The sequence below is a fragment of the Camelina sativa genome, chromosome 8, assembly GCF_030686135.1.
Source record: "Camelina sativa cultivar CO46 ecotype springtype chromosome 8, ASM3068613v1".
Lineage (NCBI taxonomy): Eukaryota > Viridiplantae > Streptophyta > Magnoliopsida > Brassicales > Brassicaceae > Camelina > Camelina sativa.
In genome coordinates this window covers 23,758,224-23,781,365 of record NC_141887.1, presented here as the reverse complement: position 1 = coordinate 23,781,365, position 23,142 = coordinate 23,758,224, and the positions used below count along the sequence as shown (strand labels likewise).

The 23,142-nt window shown below is 35.2% G+C and overlaps 2 protein-coding genes, 1 long non-coding RNA gene and 2 pseudogenes across 6 annotated transcripts; 1 reads left to right on the top strand and 4 right to left on the bottom strand.

Annotated features, from left to right (window-relative positions):
• Nucleotides 1-2,785: 2,785 nt before the first annotated feature.
• Nucleotides 2,786-3,892, bottom strand: LOC147940380 (uncharacterized). The gene is made up of 3 exons (XM_087461282.1): nucleotides 3,787-3,892; nucleotides 3,407-3,498; nucleotides 2,786-3,064 (listed from the first exon to the last, which is right to left on the bottom strand). The coding sequence occupies exons 1-3, from the start codon at nucleotides 3,890-3,892 to the stop codon at nucleotides 2,786-2,788; spliced, it is 477 nt and encodes a 158-aa protein (XP_087317408.1).
• Nucleotides 3,893-5,606: 1,714 nt separating this feature from the next.
• On the top strand, nucleotides 5,607-7,200 carry LOC104707723 (uncharacterized). 3 transcript variants are annotated; one of them, XR_015564501.1, is made up of 5 exons: nucleotides 5,607-5,722; nucleotides 5,811-5,908; nucleotides 6,008-6,067; nucleotides 6,161-6,217; nucleotides 6,819-7,200. It is a non-coding gene; the product is annotated as an uncharacterized LOC104707723 (long non-coding RNA). The 3 variants fall into 3 exon arrangements; XR_015564502.1 differs by having other exon boundaries at nucleotides 5,607-5,735; XR_754699.3 differs by lacking the exon at nucleotides 5,607-5,722 and having other exon boundaries at nucleotides 5,770-5,908.
• Nucleotides 6,660-7,714, bottom strand: LOC147940379 (agamous-like MADS-box protein AGL16). The gene is made up of 4 exons (XM_087463096.1): nucleotides 7,470-7,714; nucleotides 7,339-7,380; nucleotides 7,166-7,249; nucleotides 6,660-7,075 (listed from the first exon to the last, which is right to left on the bottom strand). Exons 1-4 carry the CDS (start codon nucleotides 7,599-7,601, stop codon nucleotides 6,905-6,907), a joined length of 429 nt encoding a protein of 142 aa, XP_087319222.1. The 5' UTR covers nucleotides 7,602-7,714; the 3' UTR covers nucleotides 6,660-6,904.
• A 1,113-nt stretch (nucleotides 7,715-8,827) lies between these two features.
• LOC104707722 (uncharacterized) lies at nucleotides 8,828-10,637 on the bottom strand (annotated as a pseudogene). Its single transcript, XR_754696.3, has 4 exons — nucleotides 10,184-10,637; nucleotides 9,923-10,071; nucleotides 9,365-9,585; nucleotides 8,828-9,111 (listed from the first exon to the last, which is right to left on the bottom strand). The product of XR_754696.3 is annotated as an uncharacterized LOC104707722 (transcript).
• A 2,931-nt stretch (nucleotides 10,638-13,568) lies between these two features.
• On the bottom strand, nucleotides 13,569-19,094 carry LOC104707721 (uncharacterized; annotated as a pseudogene).
• Nucleotides 19,095-23,142: the final 4,048 nt, after the last annotated feature.

Below are 23,142 nucleotides of genomic sequence, written 5' to 3'. Positions count from 1 at the left end.
ATAGGCTTTAACGACATATATTGAAAGATTCGTTTTATTAAATCATATCCATTTTCTTTAATTTTTTAAAACTTACATTAGAATTAATAGCGAATATTAGGGGGATTGATATTGTTAGTAGTTATGGAATGTCATACAATTACGGAAATCAAATTTAAATATAAATTACCTTATACGCAAATATTTATTTGCCCCACATTATACGCAAATTTAGAGTGTTCTATCTGTAATCTGTTTGGCTCAGCGTTTAATATCGTTCATATGACAATTGATCGTGATTAAGAGGTTTCAAATTTCTAGGATCCGAATATGATAAACCCGGGTCGTTCAGGATCCGTGTGACAAGTCAATAGACCGCATGAGAAAATTGCATCCAATTTTGGAGAACAAAAGATATAACACTAATTGACTTGTCAAATTGCCAAATTGCCCTTGTGGGTTTTTCATTTGTACTCCAAAATTATTCTTTGTAGGGGGTATTGTATGGCATACTTTTTTTTTCATTTTTTTCTTAATTCCTAAGTGTGCTCCCCAATTAATAGTTGATAAAATTAAATAGTTGTTTCCATAAATATCTCAAAATATATTAGAAAATTAAATATATTTACATATATGTAATTTCGAATTTAAGATTCCGATTTTTATGGCAACAAATTTAAATAATTTTTGTAAATATTAGGTAATTATTATTATTTTTAATTTAATTTCCATAAACATTAGATAATTATTATCTTGTTGATTGAGTAGTTATAGTATAATAATAATTTTCATAAACATGAGAAAATTGCATCTGATTTTTTAGTGTTATATCTTTTAATTATGGTTCATCTAATACCACTAGGATACATAATTTATACATATGCTTATTCTGTTTTCAGTGGCATTTCATGTAATAATCTCTTAATCTATGTCTACTTATTAAAAATACTTCCCTTTTAATAGTATAGATCGTCAACATTGGTCCGATCCAATTTTAAAACCTTCAATTATTTTTTTAATAAATAGAAGAATTGTAAACTAAAAACTATTACCAATTTTAACCAACTGTTTATCAAAACGTTTATACTTTTAACAACTCTAGCCGTTATTAACATTTCTGAGGAAACTCTCTCAGGCGACGTTATCGAGGAAACTATCGCATTTAACTTTCTCGGCGCCGGTGGAGCTTCGGCTCATCGGCGTCGGGAAAACTTAACTGTCACTCCCTTCTGCTTTAAGATACTGCTCTTATTCTCTCTCTTTTTTTCTTTTTTTTCTAAAAGTTTTCCCCAATTTTTTCCCTTTGTTTTCAAGCTTTCCAAGCTCTTTTGAACCTTTTATATCCCGACGACTGTTTATCAATCAAAATACAGAGGTGGTTTCCGGTGAATTCCCTCTCTCAACCTTTTTTCACAGCACCAAAACAGAAGCATCTGGAAGTCAGCGAGTTACAAAAATTGGATCCCCTATAGAATCCATCGGAGAAACAAATAGTTGTAAAATATATTTACCTTAATTAAAATTAATATATTAAAAACTTCTAATTTTATAAAAATTAAAATCTTTAAATGTGCCAAAAAAAATTATCTTGATAAAACAACTTTAAGATATTGCGGATGAGATGGTGGGATATGTCAGAATTAGCATTGATTATTTCAATGGAAGATGAGTTAGATGATAATGTTAATCTCTTTTGACACTTCTAACTATAAAATGTGCAATCACAATATTAAATTACTAAGTTACAGATGTAACTTGGGTTAAATGTGAGACGCCGTTTCTCAAACAAGATATTGCCAGAATCCCATGAAAAACTATGAGGACACATGTCATATTTATATTTATCAGTTTCATTACAAAAAAAACATATCGTTTGTGACTTATATAATAGTCGTCAAGTAGTTGCAAATAAGGGTTTTGGGACTACTTAGCAACTACTTATGTTAGTCATAGAAAAATAGTCGTAAGTTGCTAATCTACGATGGATTGTCGACTCTTAAATATTGTCGTATATTAACGACCAATATGTGCCCATAATGGAAGTTTCACATTTCCGACTAAAATGCAACAAAGTATAATTAAGGATAATTTTGTGAGCGTACTTAACAGTCCTATCCTTGAGACGGTTTTGGGACTAACAGAAGAGTTTGGGTTTAGCGAATTATTACATACTACAAAGATAGTGGCAAATGTGTTTTGTTCTTGGGTTGAATAATACAATTAGTCCCAAAAGGGTTGCAAAGACTGGTTTAGTGTAGTTATAGATTAGTCGCAAATTAGTCTTATTATAGTTGCAACTAAGTTAAGACTCTCTTTATGTAGTCGCAAAGGAGTCTCGTTTTCATAACGATTGTGCCATGAGTGTTAGAGCTTTTGTAATTTGGTTTAGTCACAAAGTGGTCACATCTTTTGAATTGGTTTGCCACAAATTGGTCACATTTTTAGAATTGGTTTGGTCACAAATTAGTCACGTTTGAGAAATCCTAAATCTGATTGATTTCAGATTTTGAAATTATATTAATCAAAAGAAATCACAATTTAAAATACTAATCAAGCAAACTTCCATAGCATCAAACCAAAAGATCATCATCCTAAACAAAAAGCAGTGTTCAACAAAGGTTTTCAAGAAAACAAAAGCAATGTTCAAAAGGAAAGGTTTTCAAGAAAAAAAGGAAGTTCATTAGTTGGAAGAAGTATTATACAAAGGGGAATTGGCATCTGGACTGGAGGCTGGTGTGGTACCTACCCCGGTGGCTTTTCCAGTGGCTACAGGCGCGGTATCTGGTTGGGTGGCTGCAGGTGTGGATTATTCAGGAGCATAAGCCATAAAAACTAAGAGGTCAGAAATTTTTTCTTTCATGAAGACGAGAAGCTTTTCCATCTGAGCTTGAGATTGTCGGTGTTCCTCATCACGTCGTGAATTCTCAGACTCGTTTTCAAATATCTTGCGCCGAAGTTGATCTTGAAGCTCCATAACATTTGATGTAGAAGAGCTCGCATAACTCTCTTTCCTTTTTCCTTTCTTTAGTGTTTCCACAAGTGATCCAAGGCCAAATTGGTTGTCTTTATCATCTGTATGAGTACACTAAAACAAAAGACAAACATTTAGTAATCAAGTTCACAGACAAAATGAAACCAGAAAACGAAAGATAGAAACCGTTGATTCAACGCCAACACACTTTAATCACAAAATCAACTTCAAGTATTATAGATTCCTAAGCATAGCTCATTAAAAAATTTTAAAAAAACCAACACGTTGTTAAGTGCAGAATCAACATCATGTTAATCATCATTCGGATTAAGAAACCAAATTTCACAAAGAAAAATCACACACATAATCATCATTGTTCATTAAAGTATCCATGCTCAGCAGACGAGACAATCATCATTTTCTTCAAATTAAAAAAAAAATAGACAAACAAATCACATGAAGGAAGATTTCATTTCTTTTATCAAGGGAGAAAGTACAATGATTTGAATGTTCAGAGGAATTCTCTGAACCATATGGACCATCATCGTCTGTTTAAGATTGTCTCTTTTCTATGGTCTTCACATACGTCTCAGAAACTTGTTTGGCTTTTTGATCCACAAATGATCCATAGAGCTGAGTATGTGTTTTAAGAAACACTTCAACAAGTGATACAAGACGCCCCAACTCTTCCTCCTACAATGATAGTGAAACATATTAAATCATGGAAATATTAGAAAAACTTTAAGGTGAAGTGGATGGAAAGAGAAGTCTTACCATTTCTTAATGAACTTGCACAAATGATTTCTGACCAGCTAAGTGTTTGTGCATTCATAGACCTCCACGAGTAGAGTTTCTGCTCTGTGAAGCATTCTCACTCCTCTCAATGGCATCAGGGGTATTCCAATGTTCCCACATAAAATCCCATAATATATCAGAGTCCATGGTGATTCTACACCACTCCTGTTAGCTTGACTGACAATGTCTTTCATCCTTTTTTTGGTTGTCTTCAAAAAAATTTCTTTAACGAGCTATACTTCCGCTACAATAACACAAAACTGTTTAGTTAGCAACAATACTAAGTCATATATAGAGTAATAAAATAAGGCATTGTCAAAACTATTTTGTGACCGCAAATGTCATGAAATATAGCTCTTGAATGGGTATTGGAGTGTGGTTGCCAAAAAAAAAAAAAAAGAATGGGTATTGGAGTGTTTGTCCAAAAAAAAGATTGTCCAACTGTAGTACGGCCCATCAAACTATCTCTTAAAGATTCCAACAATTGGTCGAGGAGCTTTCCTTTGTGCCGGTTAAACATGTTACATAAACTGAGTAAGTCTATTGATACTAAATATAGAGTTGAAGTTATTGAAACTATATGGAGTTGAAACTATTAAATATCAAACAACAACTGAAGTAAGTGAACACATTCATGCGATTTGCGAAGTTGTTTCTATTGTGTTGCAATAGAGATTCTCAAACGAAAAAAATAGAAAGTATTTTCAAACTACACTTAAAGACACAATACCGAGTTTAAAATTTGACATACAAAAGGAGAGAGTTTATACCATAGAGTCTCAACTCTAGAAATAGGATGCTCAGGCAGAAGTGGTCGATGTTGTCGGCCTGGAAAAGCTAACAAACCATCCAAAAGATCTTGGTAGTCTACATTTGGAACAACACCCACCAACTTGCAATGAGTTTTGTAGAGAGAAAAGGTACAAATTAGGCGGGACTTGACAGTACGCCGAAGGCTCGTGCTGGTGCTATGTTACTCCCATCCCACCACCTCCTCCATACTAATTAGTTCATCCTTTTATGTGAAATGTCAATGATCAGAATAACAGTTAACAATCGATTTAACAAATAAATGGATTATATAATTTCTTACAACAGTTTTCTGAGTTTTTACTTGTTGATTTAGAACTGTTTCGTTAAATACTTTCGATCTTTTGATGGGTACTCTTAGTTTCGACATTGGCAACTCGATTTGCAATGTCAATGTATCTTATAGACTAGATCAGATTAACCCAATTGGTTGGTATATATATGTGTGTAGAATGAGTTGTAGGGTTTTGTTGCTCTTGGTTTTCTTCTTCGCCATCATCTTCCTCTTCACAATTAGGGTTTTGTTGCAGCAAAACAAACTGGGCATTCGGAACATGTTCTGGTTGAGGCTGAAGAGCAGGAGATAGTGGTTAAGGATTTGGAGGCGATGTATGTGTTCTCCTCGGTGGATGTGTACTCGATTCATGAGTTGTCCTCTACGGTGGATGTTTACTCGGTGATGGATTCGTTATCGGCGCTGGATTTGTCTTTGGCGGAAACAAATGAGTTTTATATATATGTTGTTTTAATTCCTATTATATACATTTGATCTATAATTACTTATCAGGGTTTAATATCTTTTGGCCACTTTGAGAGTTTGAAGATTATTGATTTTGAACAATACACTTTGTTATTGTTATTGTTGTAGTTGTTTGTTTTTGTTTCCGTCAAAATGTTGTATAGAATGAATGACAATCAATAATACAACAAAATTTATCGGTTTTTCACCAGGTGATAACAGCTCAGCTTTTGTTTTGAAGCAAAAGGTGATACTAACCAATGAAATTATAACATTGTATTATTAATACGGATCATCTGTAATTTTGTATCTATCAAATAACATTCTAATAATCTGAAATTTATCGAAAAGGTCCCAAAATCTCAACAACCCGGAATCTGATTTTTCAATTCTCGCTTCACCGTGTCTCAAGAACTCACCACCACTCTGTAATAATACGATGTGTGAATCAACGATTTTGGTGTTCTTGATACAATTTGCAATCCGTTCTTGCTCAAGTTTCGCTTGAAATTTCAGAACCATGAAGCAAGATGAGGAATTTGAAAACGCTTCTCCTTCGCATCGGCGAAAAGGGTCCTGATTACGGCACTTCCTCCAACTACAAAGACCATATCGTCAGTACTCTTCTCGATTCACCCTCCCTCTTAAACTCTAATTTTAATTTTCCACAAAGTAGTTGTTTACCCAACTTTTTCCTGTAAAATAATACACAGGAGACTTGTTCTGGTGTTATTAGGAGAGAAATCGAGCGTTCTGGAGACCAAGTTTTGCCTGTAAGCATACCTTCTCTTGAAATAATATGACTTCGGTGTTCGATTTTATGATTATTGGGTTTCTCTCATCAATGTTGTTTTTCATTTTAACAGTTGCTACTTCAATGTGCTGAACAATTGCCTCACAAGATTCCTTTGTGTGGGACTTTGGTAAGTCTTTTCTGGAACCAAGTTTTCCTTGCTTGAATAAAGCATTCCTTTTTCTTTTCTGGGTATTTGTGGGCATGCATTTAGTTGTGTTCTATGTAGTAGAGGTTTTGATCGAGTCTTTTATGATATCTGTTTAACGGACCCTTGTCAAAGAATAATTAGCTCAGAAGCAATTACCAAAATGATTTAACTTGGCAAAAACTACTTTAGAAACACAAATAATAATCCAAATGCCCTTAAGGTGGATCGTTTTGTGTCTTGTTATGTATACTTTAACAAGTAATATAAGCGCCTGCTATAATATTGTAGTTCTTCTTCATTGTTAAGATCTTATAACGGGACCAATAAATTAATCACCTCTCATATTTGCTAACTATCACATTTTACAAATTGATTTGGATTGGAAAGCTAGAATGCAACGGAAGTGTACAACTTTATGTGAAAAACACTCATTTCCTTTGATCATCAAACTAACATGCTTAAGCGCCAAAACCAAGGTTATTTGCAGGGATAAACAATTTTTTTTAAAAAGTTACAAAGCAGGTGTTTGATAGAAAATGGATTGCAAACTGATCATGTTTATGTTTCCTTGCTTATGCAGTGACAAGCTGCTACAGTTAATTGAGATATGATTCCGACGATGTCAACAACATAAGTGTGTGTGCGTATGTACGCACACCACATATATTATGCAATGAAGGAAAAGTAGTTGCGTTGGATAGCTTTTGCATGCGTCTCATCATGCTGCCGTTGGCTGAGCTGAAGATGGACATGTTCGCTTGAGTTATCTCTCATGTCTAGACCAGTTGTGAGAAGAGAATTTTTGTTTGTGATTTTCACACCCTCAACCTCTGAAACCTAGAATAAGCACACACATATTATCCTCAGATAAGAGAAAAATTGTTCTATCATGTGACTCCTAGATGCTTCCCAAAACCTCAAAGGTACCTTTTCATGCAATTCCATATTCTGTTGGTGCATTAGATTTACTTTCTTGTGAAGGTCTAAATTCTCTTGGTGCACAAGAGTCCCCTGCAACCGAAAAGATAAGGATTTAGCATTGTGCTTACTAACACCTTGGAAAATGTCTAAAATCTATATGACGGTAACCATAGTCCCACCTCTCGGCTGAGTTCTTGTATTTCTTGGATTAACATTTGATCCTGCAAAAGGCAAGAAAAGAGTAGATTAGAGTACAGCTATTACTTCTTAAATGGTTCCAAAAATTGACATATCGTCACAGCATCAAAACCTTTTTCATTCGAACACCACGAAGGCTCAACTCAAGCTGATTTTCCAATTCCTGTAAATCGTCTGTACTTAGTCCAGAGAGTTCTTGCCCCATCATTTGCCTGTCTAAGTACAAGCTCTTCTGAATATGCATACTTTTCCAGAGTTACTACTACAGTATATACATTTCCTAATTCACCAAAAATAAAACAAAAACAAAAACGATGGGGAGTTTGAAAGTTTCTGGTTATTTCCTTCTTATGGATGGTTAAGATGTGTGGAAGGTATATATAACTCTGAAGGTGGTAGAGACACAATAGTGATTTTGGGGAAAACATCCATCATCCTGGTAAAACCTTAAGAGGTTGAAAAACATTCTTAATCCTTGGCTTTTTGTTTTTAATATCGACTATTCCTAGGCATATGGTATGATACTTTTCGGTTCTGCAAAATCTAGCCTTGAACTACATATACGTTATCATTTTTTGCATGTCAGTACATCATTACCTGTCAGTTTTCACAAATCACAATAACTTTCGCGGCATACCCTGTTCCTAAAATAATACACCATATAACCAAGCTACACTAATATATATCCCACACAACAAAGTAAATAAAATAAAATTTGAGATTAATGTTGATAGTGATTTTATATATAATACCACTAACTAATGACAAATTAAACAATATTTAATTCCACAATGGAAGGTTTTATATTATAGTTTAAAATCAGTAAAAACTAATTAATCATCTACAACTTAAATATTACTTTGACAATTATTAATCCATATGCTATTCAACATACAAAACCAGATTAAAGTAACAAGTCTTATGTAGTTTGACAAGTAATAACTTTTCTAACAAGAAAAAACACTATATAACAATTATGTGATCAAATTTGTAAAAATTATAAAAAGTGCACACCACAAATTCAAACTATACTAATATATCTTCCACAAAAGTTAAAGAAAATAAAATAGAACATACATTAGGGTTAGTATTTATACAATTAATTTTACCCGATTTAAATGTAAACATTTATAAGCCATCATAGACTTGACTTTGAGATTACTCTATCTTATCATTGTATAAAGTATAAACTATAGTTTTATAATTAATATGTTTTTATAATTATCCAACTCAAAAAAAAAATATATTTTTAATAATTAAATATATCTAAAAGTGTCCCAAAAAGTATCCCACGGCGTAGCGCGGATCTAACCTAGTCATTCTTACAAAAATCTTTGGGTGGATTACAACAAAATTACTGTTCATCAGTTAATTAATATGATATATAGCAGCATCAATGAACCAGTAGTAAAACTAGTAGATGCCTTTTGTTTTTTAACGGAAACAAAACAAAAAGAGATGGTTAACGTCTTTGAGAAACTACATTGCTCTATTCCCTCAAATATGGCAGTAATGAACACAAGTTTTAGATAAACAAACTGAAACCAAAGCAAACCTAAAAGAAAAGAAATAGTGCTCTTAATAAATACTACCGAAGTGTCGACACATGATAGATAACCAAACAAAAACAGACGAGACTATTAAGACCACAAGTTAAAATGTTGCATCCACTAGATCATTAGAAACGAGATAATCTGACTTGTTATAACAGCGCCCTTTGCCAAGTCCATCCTTTTGAGTCCCCCAATCCTATCCTAGGTCACACACAAAAAAAAAGAAAACCAGTTCATGATTCTGAAATCATGCATGACCTGAATGCTTGGCCAAGACATATTGTTTTGTTTTTTCCTTCTTCTTCATATCGTAATACATCTATATATGCATGACAAGCACCGTGTGATATTGCATAGCTTCCAAGGAAAAAAGCATATATGAATGACATACTTCTCTAAACATGTATTGAGTCTAGACAGAGCAAAACAAAAGTTGGCTAAGAGAAGCCCATACCTTGATTGATTGAACAACTTTTGGTATCAAGGCATTGGCGTAGGAGCCGGTCTACAGAGGATGGGATGCCTCTTTCTGTCCAAAGTAACCATACACTTGGCTTGATACTCCACAAGAGGTCCATCAGGCTTCTCCCTGGCCATAAAGGTAATGTATGACTTTGATCTAGGTCCTGGGCGACAATAACCTCTCACAACTTCAACGAACTCCACATTCGAATGCTAGAGAACCACAATAAACAAAAAAAAAAAAAAGGTGTTAATGCCAGGCTTGGGGGCAGAACACTTATCAGGGTTAAAAATTCCCAAAAAACCACCCAACTTGTAAGAAGAGCTTGTAAATCTTGTCAACCTAACAAAAATAAGAGACTGAATCCTCATCAAAGCTCATAAGACCTTTATAGTTCGTCTTAAAGAATTGAAATTAGGAATTTAGATTTTAGTCTTCTTTGATTAACAACTAAGCTAACCCGGCCATCTAAAACTAGTATGAAGACTGACAGATTTTTAAAGAAAGGCACAGAAAAGAAAAAGAGAGAGAGAGAGAGTAATGATTAACCTTGTCGTGGTTGAGTTTTTGGAGACAAACATAAACATAAACCATCTCTTGTCGTAGTTTTGATTGGGAAGGGCTCTCTGCTCCAACTTCATTGGACTTATTCCTTTGTAATGAAAAGTTGGCTTAAGCTCACGATCACCGTAAAATCCCTAAATAAACCCCACACACACAGTTATTAGTAGAAATCACCATCATATTACAAATTAGTTTGACATAAAATATAAAATAAAAACTCAAAGCACACTATAGGACGGGACGTACCTTGCTCTCGATGATCTGGCGTTTAAAGATGCGATAGTGTTGTCTAGCTTCTTCGGAGAAAAATTCCTCATCGGAGGATGAAAGTATCGGCTCCGGAGATGAATAATACTCTAAACCATAGAAGACATCCCATTCAGGCGTCTTTAAGTAATCTATTCTAGCCTCAGGCTCCTCCTCTATCTTGGCTCTCCCATCATCAACGCCTTCTTCTTCTTCATTGCTCTCTTCCTCTTCCTCCTCCTCTCCCGGCTCGAACTCGGCCTTACGCTTTCTCGCCTTACTTTTCAAATCCACCGATGAGTGGTCCATGGGTTCTATTGTCGTCTCGGCTCCGCATTGATCGAGAAGCATGTTTGATCGAGTAAATCCCTTGATCCCTCTCTGATCCGAGCCAATTGCGAATGGTGAAATTCCCAAAATCTTAGGAACATTTATTTTTAATCCCAAATTTATTAAACATTTTTATTCTAAATAAAGTAATTTCATATGATGTACACAGTACACATATCATTTTTTTTGGGTGAATGTCATGAAAACCTATTTTGGGTTGAGTTCTGTCACAAAAACCCACTTTCCATTCATTGTATACTTTCCCAAATTTTTTTGCTTATATGTCCACTTTCTTTTTACATTTTTGCCCTTACTAACAACTTACCTATCTTTCTCTCCTTCTTTTCTCTTTTTTTCTTTTCTTTTTTGTTGTTAACACTTTAACAAAATAAAATATATTTATTTATTATCATAAAACAAATTTTCTATTTATTTATATAAAATATGTTATGATTATATATTTTCTACATTTTAAGATACATATTGCTATATTTTTTATGAATTTTTAGATTATACAGTATCCATCAGTCGTTGAACATTTGTTCAATTATAAGTGGATAATCAATTGCAGTATTGTTAATAGATAGTTACTTGTGTTTATTCATACAAAATATACATACATAAATTTGGTTAGATCTTTATTCATAGCATATTATCCATAACACAACATAGACCAAATAAGTACAAAACCCTTTAATTCTAAATTTTAAATCCTAGAATATAAACCCTTGAACCTAAAACCAAAACTATTCACTTTAAAAAAAAAAACAAAGTTTAGTGGATAGAAAAACTGTGGATAGGTCTCCATGGATTTACAAAGCATATCTAGACATTAAGGTGAAGAATAGCAGTTGAATGGTGGCTATGGATGTGATCATGTGGATATTTTTTTGTGGATACCAATGTAGACAGACCAAAGAATCATCATACAACATCCACACAATTAAATCCATAGACACCATGAGCTCCTTGCTTCATATTTTGTGTTAGTCCAGAAACATATACACTCATAAGTGGTTAATAAACAAAATAAAAATTAACAACATTGATTTATTTAGAACATTGAATATCAATCATGTGGATTAGTAGTTATGGATACTTATCTTATAATATCTTGCTCATTCTTTACATGAGCAGAAATTTGTCCAAGATAAATTAGCCACATAGATTTCTTTTAGCTAAATGTTTTTGTACTATTTTTCAGCTAGAAGTAGGTATATTAGAACTTAGAAGTGTCACTAGAAGCATACTACACAATAAACATGGTCATTATTAATCTCAAAGCCTATCCACCAAATTCTGACCACGTGGACAAGCAATCCAGATGAAATTTATTGACAAGTTTGTTGCATGTTCAAACATCATTATAGTTTAGCCACTTAGATGTCTTTTAGCCAAATGTTTTTGTACTATTTTTAAGCTAGAATTAGAGATATTAGAACTTAGAAGTGTCACTAGAAGCATACTACACAACAAACATGGTCATTATTAATCTCTAAGCCTATCCACCAAACTCTGACCACGTGGACAAGCAATCCAGATGAAATTTATTGACAAGTTTGTTGCATGTTCAAACATCACCATAGTTTAGGGTTTAGACTTTAGATGGTATATAGATTCAATGTCTATGTTTTATGTTCAAGTTGTATTGTCTAAGGTTCAAGGTGTAGGATTTAGGGGTTAAGGTTAAAAGTTTAGGTTTAGGTATGTGGATGATGTGTCTATATTTTTAATTCATGGTTTAGGATTTAGGGTTCAAGGTGTATGGTTTAAGGTTTAGGATTTAAGATTTAGGGTATAAGGTTTACGTTTTTGGGCTTATATGGATTTAGTGTCTATGTGGTGTTAGGATTTAATATTTAGGGTATAAACCCTAAACCCTAAACCCTAAACCCTAAACCCTAAACCCTAAACCCTAAACCCTAAACCCTAAAAGAAATCCTTCTAGCTGAAAAATAGTACAAAAACATTTAGCTAAAAGAAATCTATGTGGCTAATTTATCTTGGACAAATTTCTGCTCATGTAAAGAATGAGCAAGATATTATAAGATAAGTATCCATAACTACTAATCCACATGATTGATATTCAATGTTCTAAATAAATCAATGTTGTTAATTTTTATTTTGTTTATTAACCACTTATGAGTGTATATGTTTCTGGACCAACACAAAATATGAAGCAAGGAGCTCATGGTGTCTATGGATTTAATTGTGTGGATGTTGTATGATGATTCTTTGGTCTGTCTACATTGGTATCCACAAAAAAATATCCACATGATCACACCCATAGCCACCATTCAACTGCTATTCTTCAGTTTAATGTCTAGATATGCTTTGTAAATCCATGGAGACCTATCCACAGTTTTTCTATCCACTAAACTTTGTTTTTTTTTTAAAGTGAATAGTTTTGGTTTTAGGTTCAAGGGTTTATGTTCTAGGATTTAAAATTTAGAATTAAAGGGTTTTGTACTTATTTGGTCTATGTTGTGTTATGGATAATATGCTATGGATAAAGATCTAACCAAATTTATGTATGTATATTTTGTATGAATAAACACAAGTAACTATCTATTAACAATACTGCAATTGATTATCCACTTATAATTGAACAAATGTTCAACGACTGATGGATGGTGTATAATCTAAAAATTCATAAAAAATATAGCAATATGTATCTTAAAATGTAGAAAATATATAATCATAACATATTTTATATAAATAAATAGAAAATTTGTTTTATGATAACAAATAAATATATTTTACTTTGTTAAAGTGTTAACAACAAAAAAAAAGAGAAAAAAAGAGAAAAGAAGGAGAGAAAGAGAGGTAAGTTGTTAGTAAGGGCAAAAATGTAAAAGAAAAGTGGACACATAAGCAAAAAACTTGGGAAAGTATACCATGAGTGGAAAGTGGGTTTTTGTGACAATACTTTAAGAGAAAGTGGGTTTTCATGACATTTGCCCTTTTTTTTTTAATTTGGGACTTTAATAGAAAGTAGAAACGGTTAACATTGGTCCCATCCAATTTTAATACTTTCAATAAAGCACAAGTCATCTGTCTCATCAAATTAAGCCACATCAGATTATTGATTCAAACGTTGGATTACAAATATTCTGTCAGCCATCGAGATAATACATGAAAGCTTTGTGATTGAGAAAACATTTCTGTAGCAAAATGAGAGAGTTTGTCTGCAGCTTTGTTCTCTTCACGTGTAACGTGTCCCAATGAGGAGTGTGGTAACTTAGCCATCCAATATCGAATGTCGAAGAGTAGTGGTACGATACTTTGATGATCTTGCTGCTTGTTTATCAAATTTATTAGTTCTAAATTGTCGCCTTTGAACCAAACATATCTGAAACCTTGATTCCAAACCTCCTGAAGAGCATTAAGAAATCCTAAGGCTTCAGCTTGTAGAACTGAATGTGCTTGTTGCAGTTTTGATGCTCCCGATCGTATAACTGTTCCGTTACTGTCTCGTATTATCCATCCTGATCTTGTATAAGTTTTCCCTTCTACATACCCACTATCGAAATTGCACTTTAACCAACCTACTGGTGGAGGATTCCATCTCTCAGTTTGTCTTCTTATTGTGATAGGACCATTTCTTGGATTTTGTTCTTGGTTGCTTGATGTTGCATTTCTTGTATTGTCGAACCATTCCTTGATATCTTCTTCAGCCTTAGTTGCTTCGGTAGCCGGGTGTCGGTTTATTTTTCGAAAGATGAAACCATTTCTCGACTTCCATATCCGCCACATTAGCCAGAAGGGGAGATATTGTACTATGTATGGTTGATGTTGTTGTTGCTGGATATTGATCAACATTTTGATGTTGTCTTCAAGATTATCAGTGAATATCAATACTCTTCCCATTGTAGTATTGATACAACGCCAGACTACTTCAGCAAATTGACATTTAAAAAGTAAATGGTTAATAGTTTCATCACCGCAACAACAACGCTGACAAACCGGATCTGCAGGTATATTTCTTGTTGTAAGATGTATTGTAGTTGCTAAGGCTCCAGAAAGACATCTCCACAGGAAATGTTGAATCTTCGGGGTGATAGGCAGCTTCCAGATTTCTTGTTTGAGGTTTATTGAACCTGGTGGGGGATGAATCCTCTCATCTTCTTGTATTTGAACATGAGTAGCAACCCAATATCCTGACCGGGCAGTATAATGACCATGTCGAGTATATGCCCAATCATAAGTATCATGTTCTGTGTGCTTTGAGAGATACAACTGATTTGCAAGTTGCTGGTCTTCAAGATTTAGAACCCCTTCAAAAATATTTGGATCCCATTCTCTCTTGTTCTCAAGCCATAAATCCGAAACCACCATGTCTTTATCAATTATTGGTCCACTTGCAGGTCTGGGTGGGAGTGTTGGAAGCCAAGGATCTTCCCATATCCTTGTAGTATTACCATCACCAAGTCGTGTCTGTAGACCTTGTTGAAGCAGCTTTTTGCCTTCTTGAATTGATTTCCAGCCGTAAGAAGCTATAGGTTCATTTTGTGACTGTAAGAATGGTACATTCGGGTAATACAATCCCTTATATAGACGAGCCAGTAGGCTATTAGGATTGTTGAGGAGTCTCGATGCATGTTTTGCCAAGAGTGCTAGATTGAAGGCTTGCAGATCCTTAAAACCCAATCCCCCTTCTTTCTTAGGGAGTGTCATTCTTTTCCAAGCAATCCAAGGTATTTTCCTTGTTCCATGTTCTCGTTCCCACCAGAAATTTGAGATCACACTGGTAATCTCATTACAGATAGTAATGGGTAGGAGGAAACAGTTCATTGAATAAACTGGGAGAGCCATAGCTATCACCTTTATGACTATTTCCTTCTCTGCTGCAGATAAGTGTTTGTAGTGTCATCCCTCTGTTCGTTCTTTTACTCTCTGAACTATATACTCGAACATTTCTACTTTTTTTCGACCAAATTGTTCTGGTAGACCCAAGTATTTTCCTCCACCACCAACTTTATCTATACTCAGAATCTGGTGAATTCTTTGTCTTCTCAACTCTGGGATTTTGAAACCAAAAATCATTGATGATTTTGAGTAGTTTATCTGCTGACCAGAGGCTTCCTCATACCTTTTAAATATCGATGCTGTTTTACCACACTCTTGGTTTGATGATCGACAAAAAAACAGAGAATCATCTGCGAATAGTAGATGTGATATAGATGGGCATCCTCTTGCTAGTTTTATTCCATGAATCTGTTTCTGTCTTTCTGCTTTCTGAACCATATTACTCAAGACTTCCGCACAAAGAATAAAGAGATATGGAGAAAGTGGATCACCTTGGCGTAGTCCTCTGGCTGGGCATATCTTTCCATAGGGTGAACCTTTGATTAGGACCTCATAAGAAACCGATGTTACACACTCCATTACCCATTTAACCCATCGTGAAGCAAATCCCAGTTGTGTCATAACAGCTTCTAAAAACTTCCATTCAACACGGTCATATGCCTTATTGATGTCGGTTTTGATGGCTACATATCCTGTTTGATAGTCGCATCTGGATTTGAGTGAATGAAGTAGTTCGTGTGCCACCAATATATTGTCTGATATGCTGCGTCCAGGGGCAAAGGCTGCTTAAGATTCTGATATAACCATTCCAACACACCGTTTTAATCGCATGATCATTATTTTTAAAATGATTTTATAGCTGACTGTGCATAAACTTATTGGTCGGTAGTCGGACAGGAGCTTTGAATCATCAACCTTTGGGATTAAGCAGAGTTGAGTCTTGTTTATCCTGTGGTCCATTTCATCATGTTCAAAGAAATGACGAACCATTGAACATACATCAGGTCTGATCACCTCCCAGAATTGTTGATAAAAGTCTGCAGTGAATCCATCATACCCTGGAGCTCTATCCGCTCCTATAGAAAAAACTGCCTCCTTAATCTCTTGATCTGTGACTGGTACTTGAAGGTCTCTATTCATATCATCAGTTACCCTTGGTTCGATATCGGAGATGATATCATCTATGTTGGTATGTTGAGTGCTGGTGTAGAGCTTAGTGAAATATGATTATGCCACCTGACCGATTGCATCATTCCGGAAGTGTTCTATACCTTGCTCATCTAACATAGACTTTAGACGGTTGCGAGTTTTCCTCATCTTCGTTGTGGCATGGAAAAATTTAGTGTTCCGATCCCCCAAGTTCATCCACTGGTTTCTACTCTTTAGTTTCCAGTATTGTCCCTCTGCACCATAAGCTTTGTTGAGCTCGTATCTTAGGCTTGTGATCACTGACTGAGGCGTTGTATTGCTTCTCACTGCCGTATCTAACTGATGCTTTATAGTCTGAATTTTTTCTGCTGAATTTGTCTTTGATCTTCTTTTCCAGTTCGCAAGTTCTCTTCTGCAACGATGAAATTTGTCATGAATACTATTATTAGTATCCATTCGACCAGTAGACCATCCTCTTTTAACAGCCTGAACAAACTCCTCTGAATCGACATGTCTCTTATCATATCTGAACTGTCCTCTTTTGACATAAACATCTTCCTCTATGTCGATAATTACAGGTGCATGATCGGAGCCTGCAATCGGGAGAAACTCTGTTTCTGAGGCTGGATACGATGCTCTCCAATCTGAGTTGACTCTGTCCAAACATGGCTGTATTGTTTCCTTCTGTCGCTTACCAACCCAACTGAAAGGATTCCCTTTAAACTTCAAATCTTGCATATTACAACATTCTATCATTGTTGTAAAGTTTCTGAGACTGGAAAGGCTTCTCTGTCTACCTCCTTTTTTCTCTTCTGGTTGTAAAATCTCATTAAAATCCCCACACATCATCCAAGCACTAATTCTGTTACATGATATCCGTTGAAGTTTTTCCCAGAGATGTCTCTCACTAGGAATTGGGTGACCATAGATGCAAGACAAGTAGAAATTAAAAGATTTGTATTCAACATAAAGATCTACAAGTCTTACATCTTGGGAAATAACTTGGAACAGAAACATATTTTTTCCAGAAAACAGCTAAACCACCACTTAACCTCCTGAGAGAGACAATACACATATCATTGAACCCCAGACTAACTCCCAAATCTCTTGTGTAATCATCTTGTTGCTTCGTTTTGATCAGGAACAACATGTCCAAGAGATACAAACGTTGTATCTCTTTTAGGCGTCGAACTGTCAGGTCTTGTCCCGTGCCTTGACAGTTCCAAAAACCAACTCTCATGGGACCGGTGGTGGAACAGGCCCCACCGCGGCTCCATCTTGTTCAACATCAATGTTTGTCGTTCTCGATCCGCTTGCATCACTCATTGACCACTTTCTCTTCCTGGAGGAACTAGATTCTTATGTGTCATTTTCGTTTTTCCTCTTGCGTAAGTCTCGAGTCATTCTCCCAAAAGGAGCAGCGGCATCATCTGCAACATAAACAAAAGAAGGGAAAGGGTTGAGTAGTTCCATCTCACCATTTTCTTCATTTTCTTGCGAACCAGAAGAGATATTGTCCAATGCATTGTGATCTGGGTCGATATCAGAAAGTTCTTGGTCAGCAGTTGGGATTTCAGCTGGGATATCTTCTGGATTAGGCGCTGGGTTAGCCGGTTCCGCCTCTTGGTTATCACCTATGGGGTTACCATCATCATCAATTTCCTGGATATGGACTCCCGGATTACCATGATTCTCCGGTATGTCTTCCTCATCATCCTCATCCCCATCTGAGTCGTTGAGACCACCATTTTGAATCAGACATCGCCCAGAGTCATGAGTCAGCAAACCACAGACTTCACAAAATCCTCTCAACCTTTCATAGAAGAACCCCAATATTGTATTAACTCCAGGAGAGAATTGATAATTTCACTGGAAGCGAAGAGGTGTATCAACATTCCAGTTAATACGCACACGAGCAAATTGGACTCGATTCGCAGAGGTATCATCAAAGTCGATGTCCATTGTATCTCCGAGAGAACGTGCAATACTGTCGATGACACCGTAATTCAGAAACTGGAGAGATATGCCTCGGATTTGGATCCAGAAAGGGATGAAATTGAGGGATAAAGGATCCATAGTAGGAGTCCATCGTTGGAGCACCAGCATACGATCTGCAAATCAATACGCACCACCGTCTCAAGAGATTCCTCTGAAGGGAAAATGAATTGGAAGCGCCTTTGTTCCATGAGACGACCCCGAACAAAACCAACGAGGCCCCATGAACGTGGTAAAGCAGAGATAATTTGCCGAAGATTTTGTTTCCTTCGCATCAGAGGACGGCGAATGTTATCAGCCATGAAGAATCGGTAAATCGTGTATCGGAAGTGGTAGTATTTGGGAAATTTCCGACGAAAACTTGCCTCTGAAAAATTCCCAAATCGAACCCTTAAATAGAGCGCATTCCATCGCTGTTCAACTGCTGCCTCGTACAAAGTATCCATGCCTTCGCCGGAAGAAACCGCTCGATCGTGGGATTGAAAAAACTGCCCCACTTCGGCGCAAGTAACCGTCAGAATCTTCATCAGAAGATGACAAGAAAGTAACCGCTGAATCGCCTTAGAAATCGTATCAGAGCAATTCATTTTTTTTTTTTTCCTTTTTTCGGATTTTTTTCTTTTTTAACTAAAAAATAAAAGTCCACTAATTAAAAAAAAATGATCGTAATGTATAAGCGATTTCTATTTTTAAATATTAAGTTTTAAAAAAAAATTTGTAATCACCTAAATTCCTAAATTTGTGTAACCACCACCATCACGTTCAAAAACCAAGATAAAACAGAACGGTTTTATAATTTATAACAGTTTCATCTCCTACTTAACTCTCATTCTATTCATTTTCTTTTCCTATTTGATCTCTTTTTGTATTCCTCTCCAAAGTTTTATTTTTTTTATCCTCATTTGTTTTCTTCATAACTTTTAATTTATTCATCTTTTTGTTTCTAATATTCATCTGATCATTTTTGTTTTATTTTTCATCTGGATTTTGGTAGTCTTTCTTCCTCTACATTGGTTTTTGAGAGGTTGCCATATCCAGAGGCTAACCAAAGGTCCAAAACTCAAAAGTCTATACAGGTTTGTGACTAATCTTTATTTATATTAATTTTTATTTATCTTATGCTAATTCTCTTTAATTTTATTGATTCATGTCGAAGAAATAATAGATTAGAGTTCCAATATTTCAAAGATAAACCTGGAGTAATTATTTGCATGGAAGTTATTCTCAGGATGATAAGGTACACAAACATGAAGTTAAACCCAATTAGTTTGTTTATCAATTGTGTATCTTCATTTATCTTAATAAAATAATCTGATCCAAACATTTCATAATTTATTTGAGATGGGAGATAGAATTGATTCGAGAACACCAAAAAATTACAGGAAGGAGAGTACGTGTTGTAATTTGAGTTTATTATTAACTGATGATTTCATTGACGGTTGCAGATATTACCACCCATATATGAAGTGCAAAACAAAGGATAATTCTATAGATGAGCTTGGAAGATCGAAACTGTGGAGAATATAAGTGTAGTTAGATTTAAACAAATTTGTATATTTTTACAATTTGCGATAAACTATCTTTCTTATTTTTTTTTAACATTTTTAATAATTTTACAGTTTGTTACGTGTCTATTAGAATTTGAGTCCATCAAATCATATAATATACTCGGACATATTTAATATACTCGGGCTTGCCCGGGTGATAGTAATAGTTTTTTTTGATAAATAGAAGAATCCTGAACTAAAAAACCGTTTTATCAAGTTTAACCATCTGTTTATAAAAAGTCTTTTAACAACTCTAGCCGAAAATTAAAACAAAAAATAATTAGGCATTTGCTTTTAAAATTTAAACACACACGATCACAACATAATTCTTTTCGATTCTGGTCTTTTTCTATTCCTGAAAGAAAATATGAAACCCCTCGTTCTAAATCTAAACCCATATTTACAACACCAAAACGAAAGAATTCGACTTATCTCAACATCTTACAAAAATCAAACCAACTGAAGTGTACATCTGCACTCTCGATCCGTCACTCAATTATGGCGACCTGATAAGTAAATGTCATTTGTCTTTTGCCGTAAATCGATACAACAACTTTAGATTCAATCAAGTACTGATTGATGGATCTAACACAAACTTTAAACACGGAAATAGAGAGAACACATAAACAGAGAACACAGAGATTTGGTAACCCAGTTCACTGCATCAGCAGCTACGTCTGGGGAGGAAGCAGAGTCCTCAACATCCATTATAGATCAAGAGTTACATATGCGTTATGGTTACAACATACTTCTCACACTCGTCTAACATCCTAGATCGAGTCTCACAAGAACAACATATGAAAGAAGAATAACAAGAGATTGAGCCTAGATACACCGAGAATCTACATCTCTCTCTAGCTCTGTTCACCTCTTCAGAACCGCCTGAACCAGGGTTCGACGCTGCTCTCTTGCCCTTTCATCTGTTTGACCTTATGTATTTATACCTAATACATAGTCGGTTCTTGTATGGGCTTCACACCAATATTTGGCCCAGTTTCTGACAAACCAAACCGGCCCACGTTAAACAAACGTAGACAAGCTTTTGATCCACTACAACTTCCTGTTTCAACTTGGATCATATCTCAACAAACTCCACCTTGATTCAAGCTTGATACTTTGAAGAAATACGCCCCATAGAACCTTTGGAATCCAGCTCTAAACTTGGCTAAACAATCTTCAATAACCTGCATAAGTCACACTCATACAACAAACATTTCAGCAAATTCAACTCCTGAAATTTGCATCAACCATCAACGCATCCTTCTGTGAATAACCACACAGACCCCTGAACCTCGAAAATTCTCATGTCTATTCCTTCAGAGATAAACCAGTACTCAAGACACTCTTGTGTCATCCTTGTCATGCGTTTGACATCTTTATAGCTTTGATCATGAGATTCTCACTCATAAGCTATACAATAACATGTTAACAACACCAACAACATGTTCACACAACAAATAACTTCATAAGCTAAACCGCCTATGAGTTAAACAATCACACAGTTTTCATCATGGTTGTCAAACACCATATACCTGTTTTAGTGATTAAATTTCATTCTGCAATACCTGATTCTAACTTGCTAGCCCTTGAATTCCAACTCTTGTGTGCACTAAGACAGAAATCAAACATTTACTTGAATCAACTATAGAAATATTGAAACACCCTTGTTTCAACCTGAACCAATTCTCTGATTCTAACTTATCAAAATAACAAACCCTCTTTATCACTCATATAGATAGAGTGAGCCGGTTACAACTTGAGCCAAACAAATAACAACCACTTAACCAAATGATATTCAATCGACTCTTTGTACCTGTTTGAGTTACAACCAAACCGGGTTAACTCAAACCACAAGTGTTGTCTCTCACATGTATGATCATACACCTTGACAAGAACACCTTCTTAAGCTTGTTAGACATGTAAAGAATCTCAACATCCAGAAACACCACTGTATAACCCGAGATTACCCATTACAACCAGATGTCTTAACATATCAACCTGAACCACTTCACAGGTTCAAAGATCCTGGTAAAATAGAGTTACCACCAACAGCTTATGACATGCTGTCAGTCACTTCAACCATGTCTCATATCATCATAACATGTGATATGTCTGAGATAATACCTTAAAGCTTCTTCACATCAAACCTTAAGCTCATGATGTGTTACTCCAACTCTGCAACACATTCAACAATATGCAGAATCCACCAAACAACTTGGTACAACATCATAAATCTTCTCAGGCATTCAACAGCCTTTTACCAAGGAGATTATTCAAATTCCACCTTATGATGCAAACATACAACTTACAACTTCTAAGGTAGTTGTCTTCAACTGATCAACAAATGCAATTTGACTCTCTTGCATTATCAGCATTTCTATGACTTCATATCAGTTGCAAATACTTTAAGCCTTGAGATAAGACATGTTTCCATGCGAGATGCACAACAGAATTTCCTGATATGAATTACAGAGACCATACCTACAAACACCTGCAATTGTCTCTAAGATTCTCGTTCATAGGAAAAAAATACCTTAGTGTTCATTCTGATTTCACAGAAAAAACCTTGTAACTAACTTCAATACCAGAGATCACTCCATGACTAAATACCTCAGACACAACACAATCACTTATGTGTCGTCAAAATTAAACTGTCTTTTCCTCTATGGTTCTGACTGACTCCATAAAGACTGTCATAGTGACTGAATCAAAACCTTTAAATCTCTGCTTACTAACTCATAAAATCCTTCTGAACCACATAGCAGAACTCTAGAATCAAATATGTTCCAAACACCTAAAACAGTCTTCGATTCAACAGCAATTTGTATGACAACAATATATTGAATCCCAAAATGCACCGCTGTTGTTTCCAACAGGTCACGCCGCCTACTGTCCTAAGGCTAGGAAGACTTTCGACACAAAATTTCGTTCAATCTACTACACATAACAAATATTCAGCCAACAGTTTTGACAGTCACCATCTTAGCTTACCTTTGTTCAATTCACACTGACCTCTAATACACTCCATCATGTAGATAAACACCTCCTGAATGCGAATTTCCACACTCTCTTATAGCTTCAGACAATCTTGACTCATTCACATACTCCCTTGACTGCTATTATCAAGAC

Excerpts from the sequence above, each read along its gene's own strand:
- LOC147940379 (XM_087463096.1), bottom strand. The coding sequence starts at position 7,601 with ATGCATATTCAGAAGAGCTTGTACTTAGACAGGCAAATGATGGGGCAA. Across the intron at positions 7,381-7,469 it reads GTGGTGTTCGAATGAAAAAG|GATCAAATGTTAATCCAAGA; the intron begins GTTTTGATGCTG and ends TGCCTTTTGCAG. Across the intron at positions 7,076-7,165 it reads ATATGGAATTGCATGAAAAG|GTTTCAGAGGTTGAGGGTGT; the intron begins GTACCTTTGAGG and ends TGCTTATTCTAG.
- LOC147940380 (XM_087461282.1), bottom strand. The coding sequence starts at position 3,892 with ATGGACTCTGATATATTATGGGATTTTATGTGGGAACATTGGAATACC. Across the intron at positions 3,499-3,786 it reads CAGAAACTCTACTCGTGGAG|ACGATGATGGTCCATATGGT; the intron begins GTCTATGAATGC and ends AATCTTAAACAG. Across the intron at positions 3,065-3,406 it reads GAAATGAAATCTTCCTTCAT|TGTACTCATACAGATGATAA; the intron begins GTGATTTGTTTG and ends CTTTTGTTTTAG.